This window comes from Caloenas nicobarica, chromosome Z (assembly GCF_036013445.1).
Source record: "Caloenas nicobarica isolate bCalNic1 chromosome Z, bCalNic1.hap1, whole genome shotgun sequence".
Lineage (NCBI taxonomy): Eukaryota > Metazoa > Chordata > Aves > Columbiformes > Columbidae > Caloenas > Caloenas nicobarica.
The window spans coordinates 86,986,219-87,012,868 of NC_088284.1; the positions used below are offsets into that span (position 1 = coordinate 86,986,219).

The 26,650-nt window shown below is 37.5% G+C and overlaps 1 protein-coding gene across 4 annotated transcripts in view; it reads left to right on the forward strand.

Annotated features, from left to right (window-relative positions):
* CAMSAP2 (calmodulin regulated spectrin associated protein family member 2) overlaps positions 1-26,650 on the forward strand; it is an 87,759-nt gene that overhangs the window by 53,093 nt on the left and 8,016 nt on the right. For all 4 annotated transcript variants that reach the window (XM_065655555.1, XM_065655556.1, XM_065655557.1 and 1 more), the window contains 9 exons: positions 2,612-2,753; positions 5,940-6,079; positions 15,314-15,407; positions 16,479-16,572; positions 20,246-20,316; positions 20,822-20,891; positions 21,657-23,865; positions 24,966-25,102; positions 25,653-25,873. In XM_065655555.1, coding sequence (XP_065511627.1) covers positions 2,612-2,753; positions 5,940-6,079; positions 15,314-15,407; positions 16,479-16,572; positions 20,246-20,316; positions 20,822-20,891; positions 21,657-23,865; positions 24,966-25,102; positions 25,653-25,873 — 3,178 coding nt within the window. The remainder of the gene's footprint in view (positions 1-2,611; positions 2,754-5,939; positions 6,080-15,313; positions 15,408-16,478; positions 16,573-20,245; positions 20,317-20,821; positions 20,892-21,656; positions 23,866-24,965; positions 25,103-25,652; positions 25,874-26,650) is intronic.

Genomic DNA, 26,650 nt, shown 5'->3' on the forward strand with positions numbered 1-26,650 from the left:
AGTAAATTTATAACATGCTATCTACTATATGGTTAATGCATAAGAGCGTTCATTATTAATGATTAACTCAGACGGCACTTAAGACAGAGCAGCTGAGCTGCTGTGGATTCATCTGTAGCCAACCTTGTTTATGTGCGAGTGTCTCCACTATACCTAGACTTGTTTAAAAGGAATAAGTTCAAAGATGCTAAATTGGGCTGGCTTAGGATCTCAGAAACAAGATGCCTGAATTATCATTTACGTTTAAATTGGCAATAGAGCTTTATAATAAAAAGAGGTTCATCTTTTGCATTATTGCATCCATAATTATTAGCAAATATTGCAACTGATGAGAACAATTTCTTCAAATGGAAGTTTATTAAAAATGCAGTGCAATTACCAGTGTCTTTTATTTTTCGGTAGCGTTTCTTTCATCTTTTCAACCAAATTGAAACAGAATGCCTGTTAAACCCTAGTGAACCTAGTATATCAGGTTATATAAGTTTATTTTTCCTGAAGTAACGTGCCTGGCATACTCTGCAATGAATTAAGTCCCCTTTCTAGGTATACTTTAATGATACGACACAGTTTCCAGCATTTGCAGGCACTGTTCATAAGGCCAGTAAAGGCATCATTAAAGTGACAGACTTTTTCACAAGGTTTACTGTGCGAGACTGCTGCATTATCAATTTCAAATGTTTTTGAACACTCCATTAAAAATATGTTATTGAAAAGAATATATAGATTACACAGAGCTTGTTGGACCATGACGCTAGAGTCCATCTGTATACTGTATTTTTTATCATTATTTCATACTTTAGGTGGAATATTTCATAGACTTAATATCAGTCATTTTGAGGGACATATTAACATGGTATTTGAAACCTACAGGATTTTCATCATAGTGGGTCATTGCATTGCCATAGAGGGGAAAAAGGAAGAACTTTCACTGCAAGCATAATTGGCCTATTTCATTAGAAATAGTAGGAAGTGTTACTAACACAGAGAAAAGAATATTAATAATGCATGAAACACTAACATGGTTTTCTTTGGTGTTAGTGAATATTTCCCATAGTATGCAAAACCAGCATTTTCATTTTTATACAGCATACTTGGCACACAAATACCAGTACATTTTGAGTATAAAATAAAGACTAACTCTCAGGGTTTTTTTAAAATATTAATTGGTTAAAGTGTAAGTTCTCTGGGCCGAATACAAGCCCTTTATTTTTCTAGAACTGATGTGTCTGCTGTTGCCAGATTAGACTTGTACTTCTTGGGCCAGTTAGAGGACACTGGCATTCACTAGAAATAATCCCATGTGATCCTTGTGAGAAATCCAGTGACAGTAAGTATAGCCTTCAGGGTTAGTCTGTGGTTCCACAGAATTTCTTGCCAGCAAAGCGAGCTTAAACGATTCCCATCCCACCCCACCCATAAAACCTCCAGCCCTGCCCACTCACTCACTGCAGGAACAGAGGAGGAGAGAGATGCTGTAGCTGATTCGATGCTTTGACCACGCAGCTCATCGGCAACTGCTCCAGCACAGCCAAAAGGTGGGGAGTAGGAGATGGGAGCCACCAGCTTCAGCTTTGCTGGGAAGAGGAACATCCACCAAGGCTTCTCAGAGTCCTTACAGAGAGCCTTCCAGTTTAGCGTGTACAGATGAGTTAAAATAGTGGAAAATTAACGGGGAGACACTCGTGGCATCATAAGTGCTTCTGCAGTATGAATAGAGAAGTAATCCTTCAGTACTGTTTTAAAAATTAGTCTTAGTAAATAATATTAACAAACTTCACTTTTTTCCACTTCGATTTGTTTTCCCAGGAATAAGTGAAAAGAAACTAAGAATGATGAATACAAATTTTTTTAAGCAGCCCTCCCTCCCGAAAAAATAAAAAAACCAAAACACACACACAAAAAACCCAAACACGCACACCCATGGAAAATATATTCAGTGCAGATAAATGCTATCTTGGTGTTCTGAACTAATTATCTCTTTATACACCAGGTTGTTTTTCAAAAAATGTTTCAGTTTACTATTAGGCCACTGCATGGTCATAACACTTGACCATTAATGCTTCTCCATGTTTATGACTGCTTATAGTGGCACATGCTAGTAATAAAAATGGAGGTGATCAGATGCAGATTTGCTTGTTTCTGAATTTGTCGTTAAGACATTTCTATGAATGAGATTTTGGGCAAGATTCTTAGGTGTATTAACTTCCCAGAGTCATTTGACTTGTCAAGAAACGGAAGCTACACCAGCTAAGGATTCGTCTTGTGTTCACACACAAATCATTTCTGATTATACAACAATGAATGTTGAATGTTAATTAAGGTATATGCTGTCATTTATTGCATCATGATACACAGAGGTCATTAAAACTTGGTAGTTTTGGAGCAAAGATTCAGTATTAGCATTGTAGGTTCCTTTCCTCGTAGATGTTATTTGTGCCATTCAAAGTGTGGGGCGTAAGAGAAATGGTTTTGAGAAATCTAACACTGAGAATATTCAGCTATTTATTGAATACTGCTCTTTCACTAACAGTGTAAAACCTACAGTATGAATGTATTTCTTCATGTGTTTCAGAGCCTTTGTCTCTCTAAATTTCTTCATTCTCTATTGTAGGCTCGTTACAGGAAGGAGCAGACATTGCTTAAGCAGCTGCCCTGCATTCCACTGGTGGAGAATCTGCTGAAAGATGGCACAGATGGTTGTGCGCTCGCAGCCCTGATCCACTTCTACTGTCCAGAGATTGTTAAACTGGAGGGTATGTCTAACGTGTCTCTCAGCTTGTAAAGATATGTCCTTAAAAGTTTAAATGTCTGCATTTGATAACTATGTGAAGGCAGGTGCTTGAATATGATACACAAGAGGCATAATTTGAGGGTAGTGGGTTTAATGTTAACTTTGTGCCTATTTATTTTTACTTTTAAGTAAAAGGAATCAAGGTGTCCTTCCACGTTGTGCTTACTTTCATTTTATCACGCTGATATGAACAGACTAAGATATATTATTGCAGATCTGACTGTGGCAACACATTTGCCTTTGTGCTATGAAATGTGAAACCACCTGTGAAAGTCTTATTGTTGAAGCTGCATAAGTGCTTTGTTGTGAATCTGAGCCCTTAGAGATATAAAACATGGAAGAGGTTAGTCAAGCTTTGCGTAGCTTCACTGCATGCCAAATATTTGCTTTGTGTTCTGGGCTTTTAGTTCACCTGATAGTTACCTGTGCCATTTATAGAGTAAACAAAAACATATAGTGTAGAATGTGTTGGTGTCGTGCTGTTCTATAATGGGAATTGTCTGTGATGATGAGCAGCTTCAGCTTGTTCTTTTGCTCAGTGGCCTGGTTAAAGTCATATCTTCCTCTTGGCAACTAAGAGCCTCATGTAGTTGTAAAATGTCTTGGCAGCTAACACCCATCATTTTCTGCCTGTGTTCTGTCCGTGATACCTTTGATGTCGTGGGAACACTTACACAGAAGCACCCTGAGAAATCTGGGAATATGAACAGGGGGTATAAAGCTTGTGAAGGACTGAAACCTGGAATTAATATACACAAACACTTTATAGGAAGCTTACAGCACAGTAGGCGTTGAAGATGAAAGAGACTAAGTTGATGCATTCGCCATTCTTCTTCTGATTGTGAATTTTGAAAAATACAACTTTCAACTTACTTACATGGTGCAGCCAAATATATACAATTGTATGGCATTGGGGAAGAGTTAAAACTTGGGTAGCGTTGAATGGGGGTAACACCTAGTTCCTTCTCAGTGTTCTAGCATGGCTGAAAATATGGACAGTCTGAAAGATCTCGTATACCTTGCATGACCACATATATACTTAGCAACAGATTCCTCCTTTAAACAAGACATGGCACATGTCAGCTTTGGAACTTGAGTTTTAACTTTCTTGTTAGGTGTCCTGACATCATCTTCCCTAAAGATATATAAATGTGCATGTCTTTGTCTCAGAAGTAAATTCAAAGGTACTCTGAAGTGGCTAGAAGCACTTTAAAAAAGACTTTGCCCATCTTGCTTGTATTTTAAATTACATAATTTTTGATGCATGTTCAATTTCAATGAGGTTTGGTTCTGTATTGGAACTGAGGAAGACAGGTCACAAAAATGCATATGCAAAAATGCTTGAAAATGCATTAACAAAAAAGAAAAAATATTAATCTAGAGTTCTTTGTAGTCTGAAATAGATTGTTTCTTCTCATTAAGGCTTTATTTAACTTTCAAATCTAGGTTACCTTCAAAAAATACAGGACTAAAAGGACTCCCTATGTCAGTGAGTCAAGAAATTGGCCGTTGTACGAAATTATATAATCCCTTTCATGAATTTATCGTGTTCTGTCTTAAAACTGTCTAGCTCTTCAAAATCGATGCTCTTCTTCCCCACTGTTGCAGAGCTCCATTTTTTTTTCCCCAGTTTTAAATCTTATTTTCTACCTGAACATGCTTGTAGCCTGTCCGCATGCCCTTGTTCTTCCAGCAGTGCCCTTTGGCTTGAGTAGCTCCTCCTAATCTGATGTCTACCTTTTTGATATATTTCTTTTCTCTTGTTTTGCCCAGGCTACTGAACCAAACCTTTTCAGTGTCCCCTTCTGAAGCAGATTTCCATTTTCATTACTATCCTCAGTAGTTTTCCTCTGCAACTAGTCCAGTTTCGGTTCATCTTTCTTAGATACGGATGGTTGTAGCTGTGCACAGAAATCCAGACTCGCATCTTGTTACTGCTTTGTGCAGTGCCTCTCTGTTGCTACTGGAAATAAATTTTCTGATACATTTTAGCATCATGTTTGCTTTGTTCCATGGCTGCATGATGCTGAAAGCTCATAAACATCCTTACGTTGGCTAATACGCGATGTCTTCCTACTCTGTATCATTTTCAACCAGTGAATCACATTAGAATTGTATTAGATCCAGACGCATGACTTCATATTTTGCATTACTAAATTTAATTCCATTTTGATCAGTTTATTAAAACATTTTTTTCCGTTGGTCATCATCTGTAAGGCTGAGATGATGCAATATGTCTGATTCCCGCAGGATGGGAATCCTTCTCCTGCCAGCATCAAAGTAGATTCCTTGTCGGAAGAAACCTTTTATCCTAAACAATTTAAAGCTGTTTTGTGGGGCACTGTCTTACATTGTTGCTTTAGGCATAAAATCTGATGCATGCTCTGGAATTATATTTAATTTTGGTTTATTCAGTTCTTCCTTTTACCAGGACTGTCTTTTTTTTTCTAGGAAGTTGTTATTGCTTTTTAGTTTTCCAATAAGCAGTCATAAACAGTAGTCAGAGAATACTGTATAACTACGATAGTCTCTTCACTACTACCACTTCTTTGTGTTTAAATAGCACTTTCAAACATAGAGTGATAATTCAGAAGTTTCAGATCCTTGTAAAAATCTCATATCGAACATCTAAATCCACCCAAACAAAATACATAAGACTAAACTGATGCTGGTTTTTTGGGAAGATTTGGGGTTAAATGTACTCTCAGTCCCTATGCAAAGACAAAGAGCAAGTGTATATGAAGAACCTTGTGAAAAAGCATACATTTCCTACTGCCATTGGCGTATAGAAAATCTGATTGAAAAATGTATATTAGTGATTAAATATGTTTTTTCATTATATGGAAATAGCAGTACCTGGAGCATAATTTCCATTTTCACAAAAGACAAATCAGAAGAAAATAAACTTGTTCAATAGTGAAAAAACACAATTCAGGCTTAGAAAAATGTCTAAAGATATAAAAATGCAAAAATAAAATGTAGAGTTGTCGTTTAAGTTTCTGAAATAGAAAAATAAAAGCCTCCTTGAGGGGGCTGGAAAAAAATCAACTCTGATTTTATCTAGAAAATGCTCCAGAATCCAGCAAAGCAAAAAGTACTTTTTTTTCAAAGCTATCATTATATCTAATCTTCTATTCTTCCTTTTTAGATATTTGTTTGAAAGAGACAATGTCTTTGGCTGACAGCCTGTATAATCTACAACTGATTCAAGAATTTTGTCAGGAATACCTTAACCAGTGTTGCCATTTCAGTCTTGAGGATATGCTCTATGCAGCTTCTTCAATAAAGGTAAAAATTAATACATACAAATGCAAGCAGCATCTGCAGGACTGTTTCACAAATGATATATGTAGTATTTTTTTGGTCTGCTACTATATGGCTGTATGAAAAAGCACGATGTGTCTCTCGTGGTATAGCATGCAACACAAATTTAGCAGCACATAAAACCACCTGCTTTTGGCAGTTGTTCTAGTAATTTCAAAGTGTTTTTTCGAAAGCACTTGTGAAAGTATTTATCGAAACTTGGATTTTATGTGAAACCATTTCACACTTTATCTTCTTATTAATTAGTTGTTAGTTAAAGCATGTAATCTGTAATATTTCTGTTAAAATGTAATAGTGATCTGCGTTAGTTTTAATTTATTAAGGCTTTCGTGAAATGACAAAACACTGAGTTGTTTATAGAATTGTTACTCACACTTCTTACTCATTTCTGTGTACACAATAATTTTATGGTTTTTAACCTTAAAGCTTTTTCACTTTTGTGAAAGTGTAAACTTCTGATTTAATTTTGGTGAAAAATCTAATGATTTTATGACTGGACACAAGCAGGAACAGCATTCCAACACATACAGTTGTTTGAATAAGAAATTAAGTTTTTTCAGGCATTTTAAGATACTAACCTTTCAGAAGGAAAAAAAGCTTTGCTTATTCTGTCATTTGCTTAGCCTGTGTGGAAAGAGGAGTAATTGAATTATTTCTTGCCTAATTCTAGCTTTAATCTTTCTTTCTTCTGTTTCTCTAAAACTTTCTTCTATATGAAAGTTTGCTTAATATTCTTGTCGGCCTGCCTTTAGGAAATGGAATATTATTTTTTAAGGAGTCAGCATATCCATTGCAGATGAGATGTAATTGGTTTCCAAGTATCTGGGTCATTTCACTGCTTTTATGACCTTTACAGCAATCTCACAAGCTGAGTCACAGAGGCCAGAGCCTGAACACAGCTTTGTTGTCTCCTGTAGGGTTGAACCCGTTTGTTTTTTCAAATAAGTACCGAGCTGTCAGGCCGAGTGAGGGCAGTAGGGCCAGGCCCAGTAAGTCTAGACTGTGTAGCTGTGGCTGTTTGTTCTGTGTATGCAAAGTTGCACAGTGACTGCTTTCAGTCAGCTTTTGGTGTTTTTAGATTTCAGATGCAGTGATCTACCCACCTGCTTGCAAAGCGCCTGCTGCATTGCAGTCTCCCTTGCCTGTGGTTTCCCAACATATGGTCCTACAACCATATTCAGTGATTTTAAGCAGGACTTGTTCACTGCATCATGATTGTTTATTTCTGCTTACAGACACATGGAATAAATGGAATTCATTATTCTTTGGTTTCATTCATGACAACTGAGACCATTTTTTGTATAGTACTGGTTGGAATTTTTTTCTCAAGGCAGTATGCACTATGAAGTTTCAATTTGAAAAATGTAACTATATTAAATATTTTGTCAATATCCCAAAGCATCAGACTTTACGCTTCTAAAATACTACAGACTTGGTAATTTTGCGTTTTTCTGAGCACTGTTTTTAGAGGGGATTTAGATTTCTTTCAAACACAGAGTATTTCTAGAACTGAGAAGGCCCTATTGTGATCATGTTTTTACAAGTTGCTGTGGTGTGGATACTTATTTAGATGTAAATGCTACAAAGAAAGGCTGCCAAGTTTTTCTTCTAAAACTTGGCACGAGAACTTTGGCTAGTGCTATAAACTGTTTTTCCAGTGTTAAGAATTAATTTGCTTTCAAAATAAATTAGCAGTTAAAGGAGCTCTTTCTTAGTTTTCCAGTGCATCTGATTAGAGCAAGTTTTAATAAATGTACATATTCTCCTAAGAATTTTGTCACTTTGAAAAAACTTGTAAATGGATATTTTAAATATTGCCCGTTGAATTGAACTGGTTTGATGTCTCTTTTATCTCAGTCTACAATACTTAGATAGTATCGAGTTCTAGGATTTATAGAAGAATGTGTCTTTGTTTCAGGATTCCTCTATTAATCAGCAAGAATTTCTGTTTGTTTTCAGGGTGACATCTACTGTACCATAGGTGGCCCTGTGCTTTTTGGTTCAGTGTGTTACATTCATAGTGGTGACAGAAAGAATAAAAAGAACCAAACTGCTGATACATTACTGGAAAAAGCCTCAAGAAAAAAAATTCCTGAGTTTTTGGAATGACAATGCTGTGCCTTGTGTGGTCCTAGGAATTGCACTAGGTATCCTGAGGTTGTGCTAGTCCTTGAGAAGGACGGGAGCAGAGCCTCTTTCTTTTGAAGTGATCAAGCACGAAGTGCATACCTCACATTCTTTACTGGGCACGCAGCACTGTCCTGTGAAGTCAAGGCAGGTCGTAGATAGTAAATGATACAGAAGTTTTCTGCAGGACTTGACCAAGGTGACTGTGCCCACTTTTGGCTTTCCCATCAAAATGCACAGAAACAAAGTCAGGTTAATTTAAAACTTCACTTATCAAATACTCGGGGTGCCTGTTATAGGCTCTCAGGTTTTGCAGCAGATGAAACTGTTGGCTTGGTTCTGTTTCAGCACAGAGGAGAAATAAGCTTTGTCTGGATTTCTAGACAGCTTTAATGTCTCATAATCAAATGAAGCTGAAAATAAGTTTTGTTGCTCCTCACCCATTTCTCCTCCTCTAAGAAAAATACACTTGTGGAGTTCTTAAGATGTTTACTAAGGCAGGGCTACTGATGTTAAAGAAAAAACTATTTGAATACATTCCATGAATGCTTGGGGCACCACCAAGGGACCATACTGGTTCCTGGTTGATTTCCTCTGAGACAGGCAAGCACAAGCAGTGAGAGACTACATAAAAATAATCACAATATTTTCTGAATCCTCCCTGCATATTAAACAAGAGGAAAGAACAGAAAATCTTGCATCTCTCTTCAGTTGTGCAGATTGCTTTTTTGCACTGATCCTCCCTCTTCCCTTCTCCTGAAACCTGTTTTATCCTGAGAAAGGGTTTTTTAAAAAAAAAAAAAACAACTTATTCTTCACCTGTATCTGGGAAATTACACAGAACTGACAGAAGTGTTTTATTGTGTTTTGACACACACATGTTCTGCTTATCCAAAGAACAAGATTGTAGAAATAAAAGAACTTGCATGAATTGCAGTCACAGGAAGCATGAACCACCCTGCAGAACAGTAGAGAGTTCTTTATTGCTTTGGCCCAACAATTCGTTAGCACTGTAATAGTCAGTATGTAGCATCTGTGGCTTGAATAAAAGTCTTATGAAATGTATAATTCCTGAAAGAATGTCGTCAGGGACATGTACGGTCCCTGAATAGAAAGAAAAAAAATGTATCTCACATGTTCCATTTGTCACATGAAATATGTTTAAAGTATTTCTAAAAGAGGAAGAACATGGTTGTATTTGGTTATTCTCATGATATTTTCAGTTCATTCTCTGCCAGTTTATTCTAGTAGGATCATAGGGTTCAGACCTAAAAACAAGTCATTTTTGAGGTTAACTGTCAAAGAGGGTATTGACAGACAGCTTGAATCATTTGATGTTTACCATGGTTTGAGAGCTCACGTAGGACCTTGGCATCAAATCAACTGACACACACTTAATTATTGTCTTTTGTAAGTGTTCCTTTATTTGAGCCTTCAAAAATGTGCAGGGTCTTGGGTTTTTGTTGTCGGTTTTATTTGTGCTGTTGTTGTTTAGTGGTTGGTTTGGTGTTTGTTTGTTTTAATAGTGATCCTAAACTTTGGCTACTCATTTTACCTATATGTATTGTACATTCCGTTGTCATTGATAGAGGAATGAGACAGGTTGAGACAGAGACCACAACGGATATTAGAAAACCTTTTTTTATTTCAACTGCTATTATTGATAGAAGGAATCCATTGTTAATAAGGCATCTATTCACACAGTGCGCTCATTTGCTCACAAATACCTGTGCTCACTCAGTCATTTTTACTGGGTTGGAGGCCAACCCAGAGCCCTACCAGAAGTAAGGAGTCATACTGGCCCACCTTTGGCTTTTGGGAAGGTGTCCGGAAAGTCTCTCAAGGGGTTATTTGTCTCTTCAGGTGTGTACGTAGATACAATCGTGTACTCTGTCTGCATAGAACAGGTCCTGCCCGTGCGGGTGTGGGTAGGGCAGATGTGGCCGAGTCCTGCTGTGCTGTGGGGGGGCTCTGGGGACTTAAGGGAACCACAGGTCTCTGCACCTGCCCGTTTCAGAGACTTGGCTGCCCCTCAGCATGGGTCCTTCCTCTCTTTGCCGCTGGTAACTGCAGAGCCTCTTCACCCAAACTGGTGCAGAAGTCATATTTATTCAGGATGAAAGCCTTCCGCATGTGGAATGAAGCAATCTGAGACATGATTGCTGTCTCTTGTCCATGAAGTGTGTTCCTCTGACCTAAATGTGGGCCAGCCTCTAAACTGTGCAGAATTACACCTAAGCACATGGAACAGGTACCTTATTTTTGCACTTAAGTTACTAACCAGGGCAGACAGAACATTTGCATTGTCAAAGGCTCAATAGGCTGGTTCCAGAACTTCCTTTGTTTATTTTCCATTGCCGAATTGAACAGAATATATCTAAAGAGTTAACTTATACTAAAAATCTTTATTATATTTGAACATTTTGAATACTTGCACTTTCTGATGTAATGTTGATGGTGATTTTGCAAACAATGTAAGCAGAAGCTATAATCAGCATCATGTCCTCAGAGACATGAAAAATAGTGTTCAAATATGTCATGTAGATAAATCCTAGAAATGAAGGGCTACACAATGTCCACAAGTGTTGTACAGCTTTCCCTGGATTCCCATCTGGCTGGTTTAAAAGGATTTGGGATCAGGAATGCAAGGGAAGATTCTACCAGGGAACAGTTCTTCAAGAGAGAATTTCTCTCTTGAGAGGGACCAAATGTTTCTGACTCATTATTTAAAGGGAAGCAGCATGGTTTGCTTTCGCCGATGTTAATCAGCCAGTTTTCCCTCCTCTTTTCTTCCGCTCTGAAATAAGACATAGTGGAGTTTTCAGCTGGAGTTGTTGTGGCAGGAGACATGACAAACCAGCAGTGCGTTGATCATAGAGCTGTAGCTTGGCCTCCAGAGAGCTGGGTTTGTAGCATATAAACTATGGATCTGCATTTGAGGTAACTTAACTTTCTTGGCCTGCTGAGCAGCGGATTTCATGTGCATCATGCTATACTTTTTTCAGTGTGTTTTTATGTTCATTTTGAGCAAATGCCTGAAAGAGTCTGTGGGTGCTTTTCCATTAAATTTTCCTGGATTCAAACCAGATTACAAATTATTTGTATCACTTGCGTATATGACCTTGAAGGTATATGCAGATCTAAAACCTTATAAATATTAGAAGGATACAATTTATTTTAAGTGGCAAGATTAGATGTACTATTTCTGTTAGCTAATTTGATTTTAAAATTAATGGTGATTTTAAAATTGTGAAGAGGGAATAGAGACATTAAAGAAAATAATTTATCTTTTTTTGTTTAAAATTTTATAAAATGAGCTAGCTTATGTGTCCTTTCGATACAGAAGCAGCTAATTATTTTAGATTTTATACCCAGAATATGAGAATATTTTTCTTCCAAAACATGATCTTCCAAAATCTTACAGATTTTTTTTTATTGTACAGTACCAGAAGATGCAATACAGAAAATGTAACCAGTAGTGCAGCTGACTACATGCAACTAATGAACAGTCTGCAAATATCAAATAGAAAAAAAATTAAATCAGAATGTTTGGCAAATAAAAGCATCTTTGAAGCTGCAAGTCTGCCATCTGCTGTTCAGTGGTTTTGAGCCAGTCTGAACTGCTCAGAGCTTAGTTATTTTTTAGTACTATTAAAATACTGTTATGCCTCTGAGTATTTTTGTGTATAAGTGCATGTGATAATCATGTGACGAGCTGTTAGAACTTTTGTCAGCATAATCAAGGCAACATCTTTGGAAATAATATCTACATTCTTTCTAGCCTGGAGTACCAGGATTACTACAGACTCTCAGTTAATTTTTCCAAAAAATTAAGTTACTGATCATCAGTCTTCCCCTTTGATCATCATTATTAACAACACTTTCTGACTAAAAAGAACTTGTGAGAAAATGTGTTTTCCATCATGCTGTTTCACCATCAAACTTCTAAAGTAACCTCGGTTATGAGTAGGCTGTGCAGCCAACAGATTCATTTTGACTTCAGTAAATACTGCTCTGGTGATTTTTTGGAAAAACAAACTCTTGCAGTAGCTCGGGACTGCACAGAAGATAATTTCAGAAGGAGCGTGAGAGTCCTTCATAAAACACTCACACTATTAAACGCAGCATTTCAACGTAAACACAAGAAATTAGGGTATTTAAAGTATTAGTTCAGATGGAGACAAAGCTATGATTAGAACTTTTTATAATTCATTTTTGCTAGTAAAAAATCACGTAAAACATACAAAAGCTTGAGAGGAGGAAAATATTAAGAGAAAAATTGTAGAAAATGTGATATTTAGAAATCGTCGTATTAAATCGTATTTTATGAGAAGTACATCTGATATTTTTTTTTTCCTTTATGTATATTGCTTGCTAATGAAATCAGTGTGTGATACCAAAATACTATGCTGAACATTTTCACTGAATGGAAAAGATTTTGCTACGAGCTTTTCCTCATTCAGTTCTGTTGTGCTGAATAAGCAGAGACAGAGTTTTTCCTGGTCTATTTATAGCTCGTATGTAATAACTATGGCAACATCTGGCTGATCTCTTCACCATATACGAAAGAGTATGAGCAGCTTTCAGTCTAAGCGTATCCCTTTGCCGGAGTAAAGGCTTATCTGCGTTAGAGATACTCAGGAAAAATAAATCTGAATTAAAAGTGTCAGAAAAATTTACTGTTACAGAATTGAGGTTATGTCACTTACTATTAAACATTTTTGTTGTAATTTTTTGTGCTCTATCATATGTTCTTTCCCCTAATGCTTGTGGTTTGTTTCTGAAATAAAACAAGATTTTGTTCAGAATTTTTGTCAAACATTTGTTCACACTCCAAGATTTGAGGTACTCATGTTTATGGCACCAAAACTAATGCAGCAATGGAATTTGACATTTGAAGGACTGAAAACATAGTGAAGCTGTCAAAGAAGGTCTTTAATAGAGGTCTTACGTAGTCTGGATAGAATTTTTGAGTACATCCTCTGTGGGCATATGCCGGGTGTGCTTAAATACACAGTTGAACATTGAATGTGAGCAGTCTTGTGTATTTATGTAGTTATACAGGGGGAAGTTCTTGGGTCCATCAGAGAATATAAAGCAGTTTTCTTCCATTTCCTACTGGATCATAAAAAGCTTCGTCTTTCTGCTTAGATTTTCCTCCTCTAGCTGGTGAATTGATGACAGAAAACATACAGACTTGGCAGCTCTGTGTGCCTGAATCAACATGAAAGATTTTTCATTGAACAAAGTTAAAAAGAAACCATGTAGCACTGGTTTTACTTTTTCAGAATTTGTCTTATTTTTGTTAATGAACCATCAGCTAAATCATTCGCTATACTCTTAGAGTTCTCCAATTTGTTAGCTCTTATTTAATACTCCTTATTCTTCTAAAATCCTTTAGAAAGGAAATAACACACATGTTGATATGTACGGCTCTCTCCTACAGTGTTCTGTGAAATTGAATGAGTAAATTATTTTCAAGTTTAAACTAATTTTTAAAGACCATATGCATTTATTTTGGGAGCCCAAATGCAGTTCTTAGTCTGCAGCAAGATTTTCTGGGAGACAAAGGAAAGCATCACTGCTAACAAGGAGCTGGAAATGAGAAAAATGTCCCATGCTCTGCTCATGAGAATGTTTCATGTGTATAAAGATTGCTCTGTTAATATCTACAATGGCAAAGTCTATACTGAAGATCATCTTCAGCCACAGAAAATGTAGAAGCTGACTCCATTCTAAAAACCAAAATACATGATGTTTTGCTTTTTTCTACATCAGCTCTGATTTATTTGTATTACCACAAAACTCAGAAGAGACATTACTTTCCTTTGAAACTCTGCTCTGAAACAAATCATTAAGTAAATTCCCACTTTCCGTAAGATACTATTTTCACTTCATTTCATTCTCCAAGAAAAATAAAGAGTGTCTCATAGTTTAGTGTAAAAATGCTAATTTTCTCAAGTGCAGAAACCTTTATGGGACCAAATATTAAGAAAGCTTTATTTTTAAAGAAGGCCCCACAGAAATATATTTCTGGGTTTCAATATTAGTTTATAAGTTGCAAGTGCTCTCGATGTTGTTGTTAGTTAGCAAAAAATAGACCAATAAGGTTGTTAATTTATAATTTCCCATTTAAGCTGCATGAAATGTTAAATGAAAATAGCCTAAAGTGGAGAAAATAAACTGGATATTTGAAATTATACTAGTGTTAATGACATGAAAAAGTGACTAAGGACGCTTGGTTTTGTAGGTATTGTTAGCTAGACATTGTTGGGGGTTATGTCAGAAAGACATTTTTAAACGAACTGTTTTACAAACGTGTTCAATGATGGTTTCCCACCATAACGCGTAAGGAGAGGTTTGTGTTGTTGACGTGTCGGGACGTGGTGAGGTGGGTGGCACGTGTGTGTGCAGCCGCCGGGCCCAGCTCAGGCCTGGGCTCCTTGACCTCCCGCAGTTGGTATTTCTAGATGTGAAGCAGCTGAACCGTGTGGACGGAGCAGCTCAGGACCGTGACCTTCGGAGCTAAAACCTGCGTTGAACAAACACTGCCGCTGGTTTTTGGTTTGCATTAAAGACTTGTAAATTTGGGCAGATCTTCAAATGTGGCAAAAAGCACGTGATTGACACAGAGGCCTAAGTCAGATTCCAAATCCCTGCAATAAAACTAAGGGCTGCCAGAGTTTTTCACATTAAAAGGCTCTGAAAATCTTATTGCCTAGCCTTGCAAAATGATGGAATTTTTGCTGCTCTTTTTAATGGAAATGGCTAATCCATTGGGCAGGTATCCCTCTGCACCCACCCTGTGCCTCTCCGCCATGTGTGAAGATATCAGGCCTGAGAATGTGCTTATTATGAAACATTTCAACCCAAACAGTTATAGTCTGGTCAAGTTATGTGTATCAGGTAGTTAGTGCTGCAGTGCAGTCTTACTGAACTCATTTTCTAAGAAATCAGTAGAGAAGACAATGTAAACTGGATGAAATGCAGAGGCGTATCCCGAATAATGCTTAATCTATTTATTTGTAGGCTTGTGTTTTACCGTAAACTTATCTTTTTTTTTTTTGGTAGAGCAACTACATGGTGTTCATGGCAGAACTGTTCTGGTGGTTCGAAGTGGTGAAGCCATCATTTGTACAACCTCGTGTTGTTGTGCATCCCCAAGGTAATTATATTAAGGAACAGTTTTAATATGCACGTTTTAAACTTATGTGTACAGATTGCCGTTGTGTTCACAAATACAGGGAACTTTTTAGCTAACAGGATATGGTGGTGTACAACCCCCTTTAAGAAGCAGCAAAGTACTCTTTCCTCATGTTAATCTTCATCTCATAAATCATAATTAAATGTTATCTATTACCAAAAACTCATTTGAATTGTTGTGGTATAATCACTTGCAAATTTTCCTGACCTGAACAAGCCTAGAATCCATTTATGCCCATGCAGGGATTACAAATGGAACAAGGAGCTAAGAACAGAATTTAGCCTGAAGAGCTTGTATTGCTGAGGAGATGATGCCAAGACAAAGGAACATAGATCTGGGGAAAGTGGACAGATAGTTAATTGTAAAATTGCTTTTTGTACCTGTGTGCAAAGGCACAGTCTTCTATCAGTAAATTCTGAAATTTAAAAATCCACCTCAGGTAACTCTTAAGATCTGTTAATAAGTATAGAGTCATGGTAGCTTAAACATTCATACAGTAGTGCTATCATTGGCTCTCCAAGAGCTAGGAGTAGATTTTCATTGCATGGCTTTTATGCCTTTTTTCATTTATATGCTTTATAACACACAGGAATCTGATTTAAATCTTTTAAACATCGCTAACTAATTTAAGATATGATAAAAATACTGTTTTCTAGCTGAAAATTCAGTCAATGGGTTTGGGGGGAGAAAAAAAATCAGAAAAACTTATTGCGGAAGAAGAATATTTATTTTTGCTGAAAAGATTGCTTGCTTTTAATTTTGTGGCTCTTTTTCAGGTTTTTTGGTTTGTTATTTCTTCCCTTCCCTAGTTATTTTTGTCATTCTGCATTCGTTTAATTAGTGCCAATATGGGAACTTCGGAAGAGGTAAAGCTGAAAGGAAGTGACTGGGTTTTAGTCTAAATAAGGAAACCAATGGAAAATTTTAAAATTGTTGGAAATCATCATTTCAGATTATTTCAGGCAGCTTTTCTACTATGGATTTTAATTGAATACTAAACCGTAATAACTAGAGTTTTGTTCTTCCTGGCAGCTGAACCCGCAAAAGATGCAGCTTCTGCTCACAGCTTGAATGCTAACAGAAGAAATTATGTGGATGGCCCATCTGGTTCTGACTTCGGAGCCAGGTAATGTCAGAGAATCACTAGTACTGTTTCACCGTCTTTTCCTTCCTATTAAAAATCAAACACAGTCTTTTATTTCATTTTGTTGCCTTTTTGCAATGCTCAAGGATTGAGTTACCCAACAGAATCTGCAGAATTTGGTGGAAGATCCTGTAGTTTCGCTGTTTTCCCCCGCTGCCCCGTTGCGTGGAAGGCAGCACATTCACGTTTGCGCCGTTGGTGTTTACCGCTCGGCCAGCGCGCTGCTGGTCTCACCAGTTTCCAAAACAGCCCTTACCATTCAGCAGGGAAGTGTCACACGGCCTCCTTGTCCTCCTCAGCTTCACGAGGGGCTGCTGACTGAGTCTGCTCTGAAACAGCTATTTTTCTGGAATTCACAGCCAATTTTTCAAAACTGGTAAAGGAAATAAACTAAGATAAGAGCAAGAAAACCACTGAGCGGGAGTTTTAATTTGGTCTGATTATGTTACTTAAGTACCATGAAGGTCAAATAGGTAAAAATAAATACGATGAACTTCCCAAGTCTTGTGAGCATCAAGAATGAAAAGCTAACTGCTTTATTAAATATGTTTTGCGTTATTTGTATTTCTTGTAAATACGTGTGGAACATTATTTTTAGTATTACTGCTACAGGTTTGGAAGCGATATAAAGCATCCTGTTTCCCCTGGGTTTGCTGGCTGATCATACGTTTGATAAGAGGCAGAAATTGCATGTTAGGCCTTCTTTTTAATCTTTTAACAGGGAAAAGAAATCCTTCCAGTGAGGTGATCTGTACATAGTGGATGAGGGGTAGCATTGCATTATATTTTATATTTGGGGGCAAAAGTTTACTCATTGCGTCTGAGCTGATACAGAGGAGAAGGACAAAATTAGCATTTTAATTGGATGTTCAGCAAATTGTTGGTAACCAACCAAGCTAATCCCATTCAGCCTTTTCTGTTGTTTTTCAATGAGGTTTGTGTGCAGGGCGTCTTTGGTTGATTTGGGGATTTTTTAATTTATTTTTAGCAATTAGGAATCTGTGCTGACTTTGGTCAGGGAGTAATATTTCTTACTATCATTAAATGCTCTGATTCTGAATCTCTTTTTCCTGTGTGTATCTGAAGTTTTTCCCTTGTAGACAATGAAGTTATTTTAGTGTAAACTGAGCATATAAGCCAGGAGAACAGGAAACAGTAGTTTTGAAGATAGCTTTAGGAACAGGGACTCGCAAAGCTGTTTGCACTTTGCAAAGCCACTGCAGGCAGTCCAACAAATACTTGTAACTATGTCTGTCTAACAAAACAAAGAAAGCTTTGCAGTAAAAATCACTATTTTTATGTGGCTTCCAACTTGATGTCCCCCTTTAAGAGCCCTTCATGAACAAAACCTCAGTGACTCTACTTTTTCGAAGTTCTATGAAGATGATAAATCATATGTCAGTTATACTTAAAAACAAACTGAACTTGAGAAACAGAGTTCTATGCTATGCTTTCTCTTGTGCTGTAGCAATCACCGTGGAGAAGATTTTTCTTTACATTTGAAGAAAGCTAGTAGGTGAATACTGGAGAAAACACAAGTCTGTCTGTGGTCTTGACTGTGTTTTACACGTCTTTTTAGATCCCCGCAGCTGAAGCCATTAACCATGCATTTATCCCTGCTCTAACAAATTCTGCCAGTAAGATATTCTGTTTTTCATCGGCGTAAATCTGTGTTTTCTCTGGGCACATTTTTGTCCGTGCAGATGGTTTTGGCCTCTAAAGAAAAGTGACTGGAAGTTTTACGATAAGCATCTGAATTCAATTCATACTTATAAAAGCCTTTATGTTCCTCAGTGCCATTACCATTGCAAATTTAAGTCTCTAAGTCACCAGCATGGTGTTTTGTAATATTGCTCATGGTTCCTGAGACATGTTCAGAGATAAAGTAAAAATCACTGTGAACCCCTTGTGGGTGGTGGATTGTGTATTGTAGTATCTCATCACAACACTGCTTTAGCATCTATACAAGTGATGGAAATGGATTTGTGCTGAAGTGTTAAGAGTAATCCTCATAAACCAGTGTACTTCATCCAACCTGACGAGACTTCACAGCATTGTAGGACAAAGGAGATGCCTAAAAAGCGATCTCAGACGGTGGGAATCTGACACAGGGGCTGCAGGTTCCCTGGCAGAGCAGACCCGGCGGCAGGATGTCCTGCTCCTGACCTTCCTCCTTGCCCCGGCTGCATGTTCCTGTCCCCTGGGCTGTCTGGCAGTGTCATTTTTGTGTACAAAGACAGAAAAAACTAAGGCAGTCAGAAAAAGTGAATGTTTTTGTGCTGGGTTAACTCGTTGCGGTGACTCAGAGGATGGGATGGAGAGCCGGATCCAGCGCAGGGGCGGGAGCGGGTCTGTGGCAGCGAGTGGTTATGATGGCTGAGGTTGCCATGGAACCGCAGTCGTGGTGCCAAAATCAGTGTTTTCTTGAGGAGAAACGAAGTGTATAAATTTCATTTGTGGTAGCAAATTTTCACAGGCTACTGGATGAAATTTTGAATGCGTGCTTTTCTTTTAAGATAAGTTATAGACTTCATGATTTTTAAATTTTCACAGAAGTCTCAAATGCCATTCAAAACATATGTCATGTAGCTAGTGTGTACTGTTATTAACACCAAAAAATCAGGCATTTATGAGAACCTTTTTTGAATAATTTGATATGTTTATAAAAGATGCTTTTGTAGGTTGTAAAACAACAATATTTTTTGTAAATCGATGTGAATATCCTTGCCATAAATAATATTTAGAAACATTTCTAGAGCATACTGCATATAAACTATAAAAGCACTAAACAAATATTTTGCTAATTACTGATTGGAAAAAGGAAGTTTGGGTGCCTGCTCTTCAACTCTGTGAACAAAATTCAAAACGTGAAAGTATTTAATGCAGTGTGGTTTTGAAGTCTGGCCTCTGTAGAAGCGTTTTACATACAAATGCGTGCGTCTCTGTGTATGTGTCTTTGATCCTGAAGAAGCACCTTGATCAAAACACTGAATTATGTTAATCCTGTTCTGGATTAACACAGCTAGTCTATTACAGACTTTCTTGATAAACAAACAAAAGTATCTGTTTTAGGTAGAAACAGAGGAAATCTTTGTAATTACTATTTTAGTAGTGAATATGTTTCTTGTATTTATAAATTTCTATCTATCACAGAATCTCCTTTATCCACTTCCAGCACATATTTCAGTGCAGACACGAAGTAGAAGTTTCAGACTAAGCAACGGAAAAGAGATGCATGAAAAGTGTGTGATCTTAGCTGCAGTCACTCAGTTTTGAGGCCAGTAGGAACTGCCTCATTTTGTTCATGTTTATGTTTGGGGTTTTTGCTAAAATCAACCCTAAAAATGAGAGTAGTGATGTTTACATTAAATAAATCAGAAAACAAGTATGTTAACAGAACTAACACTGCTCTGTGGCCATTTGTGTAGGAGAAAGAACTTTCGGACTTTTTATGTCTATCTGCATTAGGTCCAGGTAAAGGTAATAAGTGTTCTCTTCTTAGTTAATAAATTAGTATTTCAATAAAGCAATTACACCTTGCTTTCCTCCCTGTCATAAAAAAGTAAATCTGTTTTCATGTTGGCCTAGGACATGAAGTCTGGTTGCCCTTGTGATGTGATGTATTTCTTTTAAGTTAATGTCTCTTGTTTTATAGATTGGAGAGTCCAACTTATACACCATCTCAGCAACTGCAAACACCCCAGCAGCCTTATTCATCTGTTCCAGGTAACACTTTACAAATGGGTGGAAGAAACAATGAGACAAGGTGTTGTCTTCTGAGTAAATTTCTATCTTGCTTATATTTATTCAAACAGTGTTTATGCAGAAATTACTGGGAGAGTTTTACATGAAAGGTTAATGAATAGGTTCTGTAATTTATAAAGTGTACAAATGGGAAGTTTGTGTTTCTACTTCTTATATTGTGTATATTTTTTTTTTAATTTGACTTCTATTTTGGTAATATGGAATATGGCTTTCAACAAGTATTTGTAGTATATTTTTAATAGTATTTGTACTACATTTTACTCAATACTAAATTCTTTGAGGGATGAGGGGTGTAATATATATTCAGGATGAAACTGACTCAGCTTGTATTCTTAATATAAAATCACTTTTTTGCCATGTCAGTCTTCTAAGTAATGAAGCAAACTAATTTGTTAGAGCAACAGGAGGTGATGTTAAAATCATTTTTCATAGCAACTACCTTGGGTTCTATTTTAATTTCACTTAGGAGTCATCAAAAGGTCCACATCAATGTCTTACGTAGACGGGTATGTAGGGACATGGCCCAAAGAAAAAAGGTAAGTAGTCTTACCGTACAAGTTGGTTAAAAAATGATTATGTATTGGTCATAAATAGTAGTAAATGTTCCATTGTAGTTTGGATTTTCAGAATCCTGTAATAAGAGTCCTTGTAAGCGACTTGCAAAAGCAGAAAAAGAAAGAGAAAACTGTATCATGGATCAAGAACTCAGTAATAGGAAACAAACTTCAGAAAAAAATCACCTATTTTTACATTGAAATGAAGTGTAGTTGAGATACTTGAATTGTTGGGATTAAGTATGTTCACATTTACTCATGCAATCAAGTAGCAGTGGTTAAGACTCATGGCTAATCAGCTCAGTAGTATTTAAACTTGTATTATTTTGTGGATAGTAAGAACAATCAGGCTGACTGTTTTGTTTGTCAGTTAGACTGGTAATAAACTCTTAATCTGTAGGGTGTAAACCAATTTAAATTGGTGAGAGTTGTAGTGGTGGGTTATTCAGTAAGTGTAAATTTTCACACCTTCCTTCTGATCTACTGTGGCAATTCCTGTATTCCTGAAGTGCCCAGAATTTATTCCAAAATAATAGAAAGTGTTGGCTATTTCTAAAGAAAATGTTGTTATATTGTTTCATTGTGCATTTTGTATTTATTATGTTTGCATATGAAGCTAGGCAAGATACACTTAACAGTGACCTTAATACTACAATCTTAAAATAATTTTCAAATCAATAGTGAATATTTCATTGTTATAATAATCATGAATTGCTCAGTTATTTCCTTTATTCTAATCTCTATTAGGTCATCATTACATGGAGTTTCATTTGACATTTCTTTTGACAAAGAAAAAAACATTCCAGTAACTACTCCAATCAGAGGAATGACGAGATCTGTGAGCAATGAAGGCCTTACAGCAAACAACAACCGCATGCTGAAACATAGAAAAAATCTGTCCTTCAGGCCACTAAATGGAGAAGAGGAAAATCAAGATATTGAAGAGGAAAAGGACATGATGGCTCATAAAGATACAAAGGCCAGTCAGTCTCTTAACATAAGTCAAAAAAATGCCAATGAGAGCAGCCACTACAGGTTTCCAAATGGAGCTCTGCAAAACAGAGCAGTTCTGGATGATTTTGGCAATCAGATTGAGACACCAAGCATTGAAGAGGCTTTGCAAATAATTCACGACACTGAAAAATCTCCCAGAGTTATCCAATCAGACCAAATTACAAATGGGTTCTTTCTTCACAATCAGGAAATGAGTATCTTGAATTCAAACATTAAGCCAAATCAGTCCACCCCTGATATAATTACAGACACAAAAGGTGCTCTGAGTCCTGTGACTGACAACACAGAAGTAGATACTGGAATACATGTCCCTTCAGAAGATATTCCAGAGACGATGGATGAGGATTCTTCATTGAGGGATTATACTGTAAGCATGGACTCTGACATGGAAGAACCATCTAAATTTCTCCAGGATTATGACATGCGAGCTAGCAACCACAGAGATCAATTAAGTCCCTGTCCCAGCTCAGTAAGTACTAAATCACAGGCAGGCAGTAGTGCTTCTTCAAGTTCGGGGGTTAAAATGACTAGTTTTGCAGAGCAGAAATTCAGGAAGCTGAATCACACAGACAGCAGAAGCAGTGGAAGCAGTTCTCAGAAAACCACGCCAGAAGGTTCTGAGCTGAACATCCCTCATGTGGTTGCTTGGACTCATATTCCTGAGGAGGCATCTGTTCCTCAAGGAAGAGACACTACACAGTTACTGGCTTCTGAAATGGTACATCTTAGGATGAAGCTAGAGGAAAAAAGGCGAGCCATCGAAGCGCAGAAGAAGAAAGTCGAAGCTGCGTTCACAAAGCAGCGGCAGAAAATGGGAAGAACGGCATTTCTTAATGTTGTGAAAAAGAAAGGTGATGGAGTATCACCTCTCCGAGAAGAAGCAGCAGGAGCTGAAGATGAGAAGGTATTCACTGACAGTAATCAGTTGAAAGAAAAAGAAACTCAAAAATCGGATGAACAAACTAGTAAGACTTCAGAATTAATAAAAGCAAACCCTGAAAATTCTCATGGCAAGTGGTCCAAGTCTCCTGCTACTCCTATGGATGCTGAAAAGCAATGGAATTTAGCAAGCCCCTCAGAAGAAAATGTAAATGAAGGAGACCTCTTAGAATATACAAAATCTATTGAAAAACTGAATTCTTCCCTGCACTTTCTACAACAAGAAATGCAACGTCTATCCCTTCAACAGGAGATGTTAATGCAGATGAGAGAGCAACAGGCTTGGGTTATTTCTCCTCCTCAGCCTTCTCCTCAGAAGCAGATTCGGGACTTTAAGTCTTCATCAAGGCAAATTGGAACTCCATCCCCTGTTGCACCTTTCTCACAGGAATCTCCTCGCTCTACACATCAATCTCCACAGTCTTCCAACAGGAAGAATGCCTCTTTTCACATTAAAATGCAAAGGACTCCTAGGCCGAATGAACTGAAAATAACACCTCTAAACCGAACCTTGACTGCCCCACGGTCTGTGGATAGTCTTCCCCGTTTGAGGAGATTTTCTCCAAGTCAGGTTCCCATTCAGACTAGATCATTTGTTTGCTTTGGAGATGATGGCGAGCATATAAGTGAACCTCAGTTAAGGGGAAATCTTTTGAAGGAAGTCAAGCCTTTAGAAGAGGTAGCAAAAGAAGGAGGACCAAAATTGCAGAAACAGCCTGAACAGAAGTTGGAGGAAAAGGAGATTAAACCTATTGAATCTAATGTTTCTGAAGTATTATCTCAGCCTATCACAGAAACTGTTTGCCTCACCCCAAATGAAGATCAGCTAAGCCAAGCCATTGTACCAACACCAGCTCCCAAAACAGCGAACTTAATTGAAGTTTCCCTGTCAGATTTGAAGGCTCCAGAAAAAGGCGAAGTATCTGTTGAGAAATATGAAGGTGAGAGTGATAGAGAACAATTTGAGGATGACCAGAAAGTGTGTTGTGGATTCTTTTTTAAGGTAAGAGAACTAGTGGATGTGTATGTCTGCTATTAAGCTTCTTTTGAAAGGGAACTTCTTAATTCAGATACGGATTTCAGTGACGACTTCCCATTGAAGTCAGAGCAGATGGTTCTGTGACTCTAGATGTAGAAGTGTATCTTGTGCACTTGATGATTAATTTGGCATCATAAGAGTAGTGATATTCTACCATACTGCAGTTCTGAGCATGCCGGAGTATCCCTTTTCATTCGTCGTTGTGGAAGAGTGCTTGGGGTTTTGGGTGGGGGAAGATAAATACTGAATGTAGATTTATTTTTAACATAAGCTTTGGTGACCTTAATTAAACATGCTCACATCTCACCCTTGCTTCCCCGTCCCACCCCCAAATTTAACTAAAAGTTTTTGAAGTACATAACAGTCTACATTTTTAAAAAATGTTTAATGTTGCTGAGCTGTACTGTGGAAAGTCTTTTTCCGTCGCTTGGCTGGCTAAGGAAGTATAGTCTTTCAAGACTCCCTTTTGAAGTTGGTATTTGGGAACACTCCCTGTTTTCTTATTAAAGATGTATATTCAGGCAGGCTTTTAACTATTATGCACTTTGAGAGAGTGGTCTAGACACTGAAAGCCATCAAGATTTCGAATTTCCATCTTGGAATACCCCAAAACCTCATATCACTTGTCTGAGGGGCACCTTGGTTGTCTGTTCACAAAATACTTGGTTTGGTCAGCAGAAGTTACTTCTATATGCTGCATAGTTATTGCTTTTGTGATAAATTACCTTCGTCTCCATACACATAGAATCTTCCGAAGCTGAACACAGGAGCTGATGTGGGGTGGGATCTGACTCTAAACTAAAATATTTCACTTAGCAAGTTTTCTCATATCAGTGTTGAATTTTATGTTTGACTTCGGAAGGAAAAATGCCTGCATGAATAGTTTTTAGTAGTCTTAAGAAAAATCTTTTAAAATAAACTTATTTCAAATACTGCAAAAGTATGTTAGGATATTGCAACCCAGTGTACAGAATGAAGTATCTAATGACTTAGCAAAATCCTTTGCTGAATTCAGAGATCTTAATATTTTTGGCTCCTTTTCCTTCAAATGCTGTTGCTGCTAGGATGATCAAAAGGCAGAAAATGATATGGCAATGAAACGAGCAGCATTGTTGGAGAAACGTTTGAGAAGGGAAAGAGAGACTCTGCTTCGAAAGCAGCAGCTGGAAGCAGAACTAGAACATAAGAAGGAAGAGACAAGGTAAAACTGCATGTCCTGATCGAAGTCATCAGTAACAGTGAATGGAAAAATGTCTGGTTTAGTTAACAAGTGTAGCTTCTGTGCCAAAAATTGCATCTTCGGATGCAGGATACTTTATCCTAGAGCCGGATGTGCTGAGGAGCCCAGGACACAGGCCACCTGGTCCTGCAAAGTCAGCAGGTGGCATCAGTCTGTAGCTCAGACTCAACATGTGGGTCCCGCTGGCCTGAGCGAAGCTCCGCAGAGCGCTGCCCCGCGCTTTGTGTCCTGAGGGACAGTACATCGCTTTGGGCTGCTTTCTGCACGAATGCACAAGGCTCACTCAGTTGCAGCAGTCAAGCTAATAAACGTGGGTTTGATTTTAGTAGTAACGGTATCCTAAAAGGTTTAAACTGTCTGAAAATTGTAAAAAAAATGCACGTTCCCCTTGCTGGTGTCTGAGAACTCCAAAGGTCCAGAAATCTGTTGCCTGTGTTGTCCTCACTGTGCTAGCTACAACTGTTAATTTGGAAAATTTCTACTGTTGAATTGATTTGACAATTTTTTTTAGACGCAAAACAGAAGAAGAACGTCAGAAGAAGGAGGATGAACGAGCGCGACGAGAATTTATTAAGCAGGAATATATGAGAAGGAAACAGCTAAAGCTTATGGAAGAAATGGATACGGTCATAAAGCCACGTTCCCTCTCAATCAAACAAAAAAAGCCACGTCCAAAGTCTATTCATAGAGATCATATTGAATCACCTAAGACGCCAATCAAAGGTCCACCAGGTAACAAATGTTCATGTGGAAAGAGTCTGTTCATGCTAGAACACCAGCTTGTTTCTTGGTACTAACAAGCACATGCATTTATTAGTGTCTTGTGCTAAATTGAAGCTGCACGTGACCAAACTGGAAAGCAAAATTTGCCAATAGAAATGAGAAGATGAATGTCACTTACCTGCTATGCATGCATGCATATACCAACAAACAAAAAGGTTAACTGTATGGAAGCCCAGGGGAAGCACCAACCTGCTTTGCAAGTTTCATACACACCTGTGTTTTCTTCATTAATCTCTTCTTGCACCTGTAGAGCTAAAATGAATAAAAGTTGGGAGATAAGAGATCAATAAGTAAAATGGTGATTATTAAGAGTACTCAGGCTCCCGCTAATACAGACTAAATTAAAATTTAAACGTTACTTTCGTATTTCATGTGTTTTTCTATTTCGCTCGCCTGCTGCATGTATAGTTACGAACATAACAACACTAATCATTTGGAACAATTTAGCATTCTTTTAGATATCACGTAACTGTAGTAATGATTGGAAGAATTATTGCAAATTTACAATTAGAAAAAAGTAACCGGACTGCTCAGTGATCCTTTTTGTTACAGCATCGCATAGCCTTGTTATTCTTCTCCATTTTCTCTAGCTGCTTTCCTCTATCTTCTAGTGTAATTTGAAGTATTGCCGTAACACCTTCCAAAAATCCATCCCAAGCTTTAAATTAAGTCTCTTAAGCTCTCTTTTATGAGAACTTATTAACTTTGATTCAATAGTGCAAATAT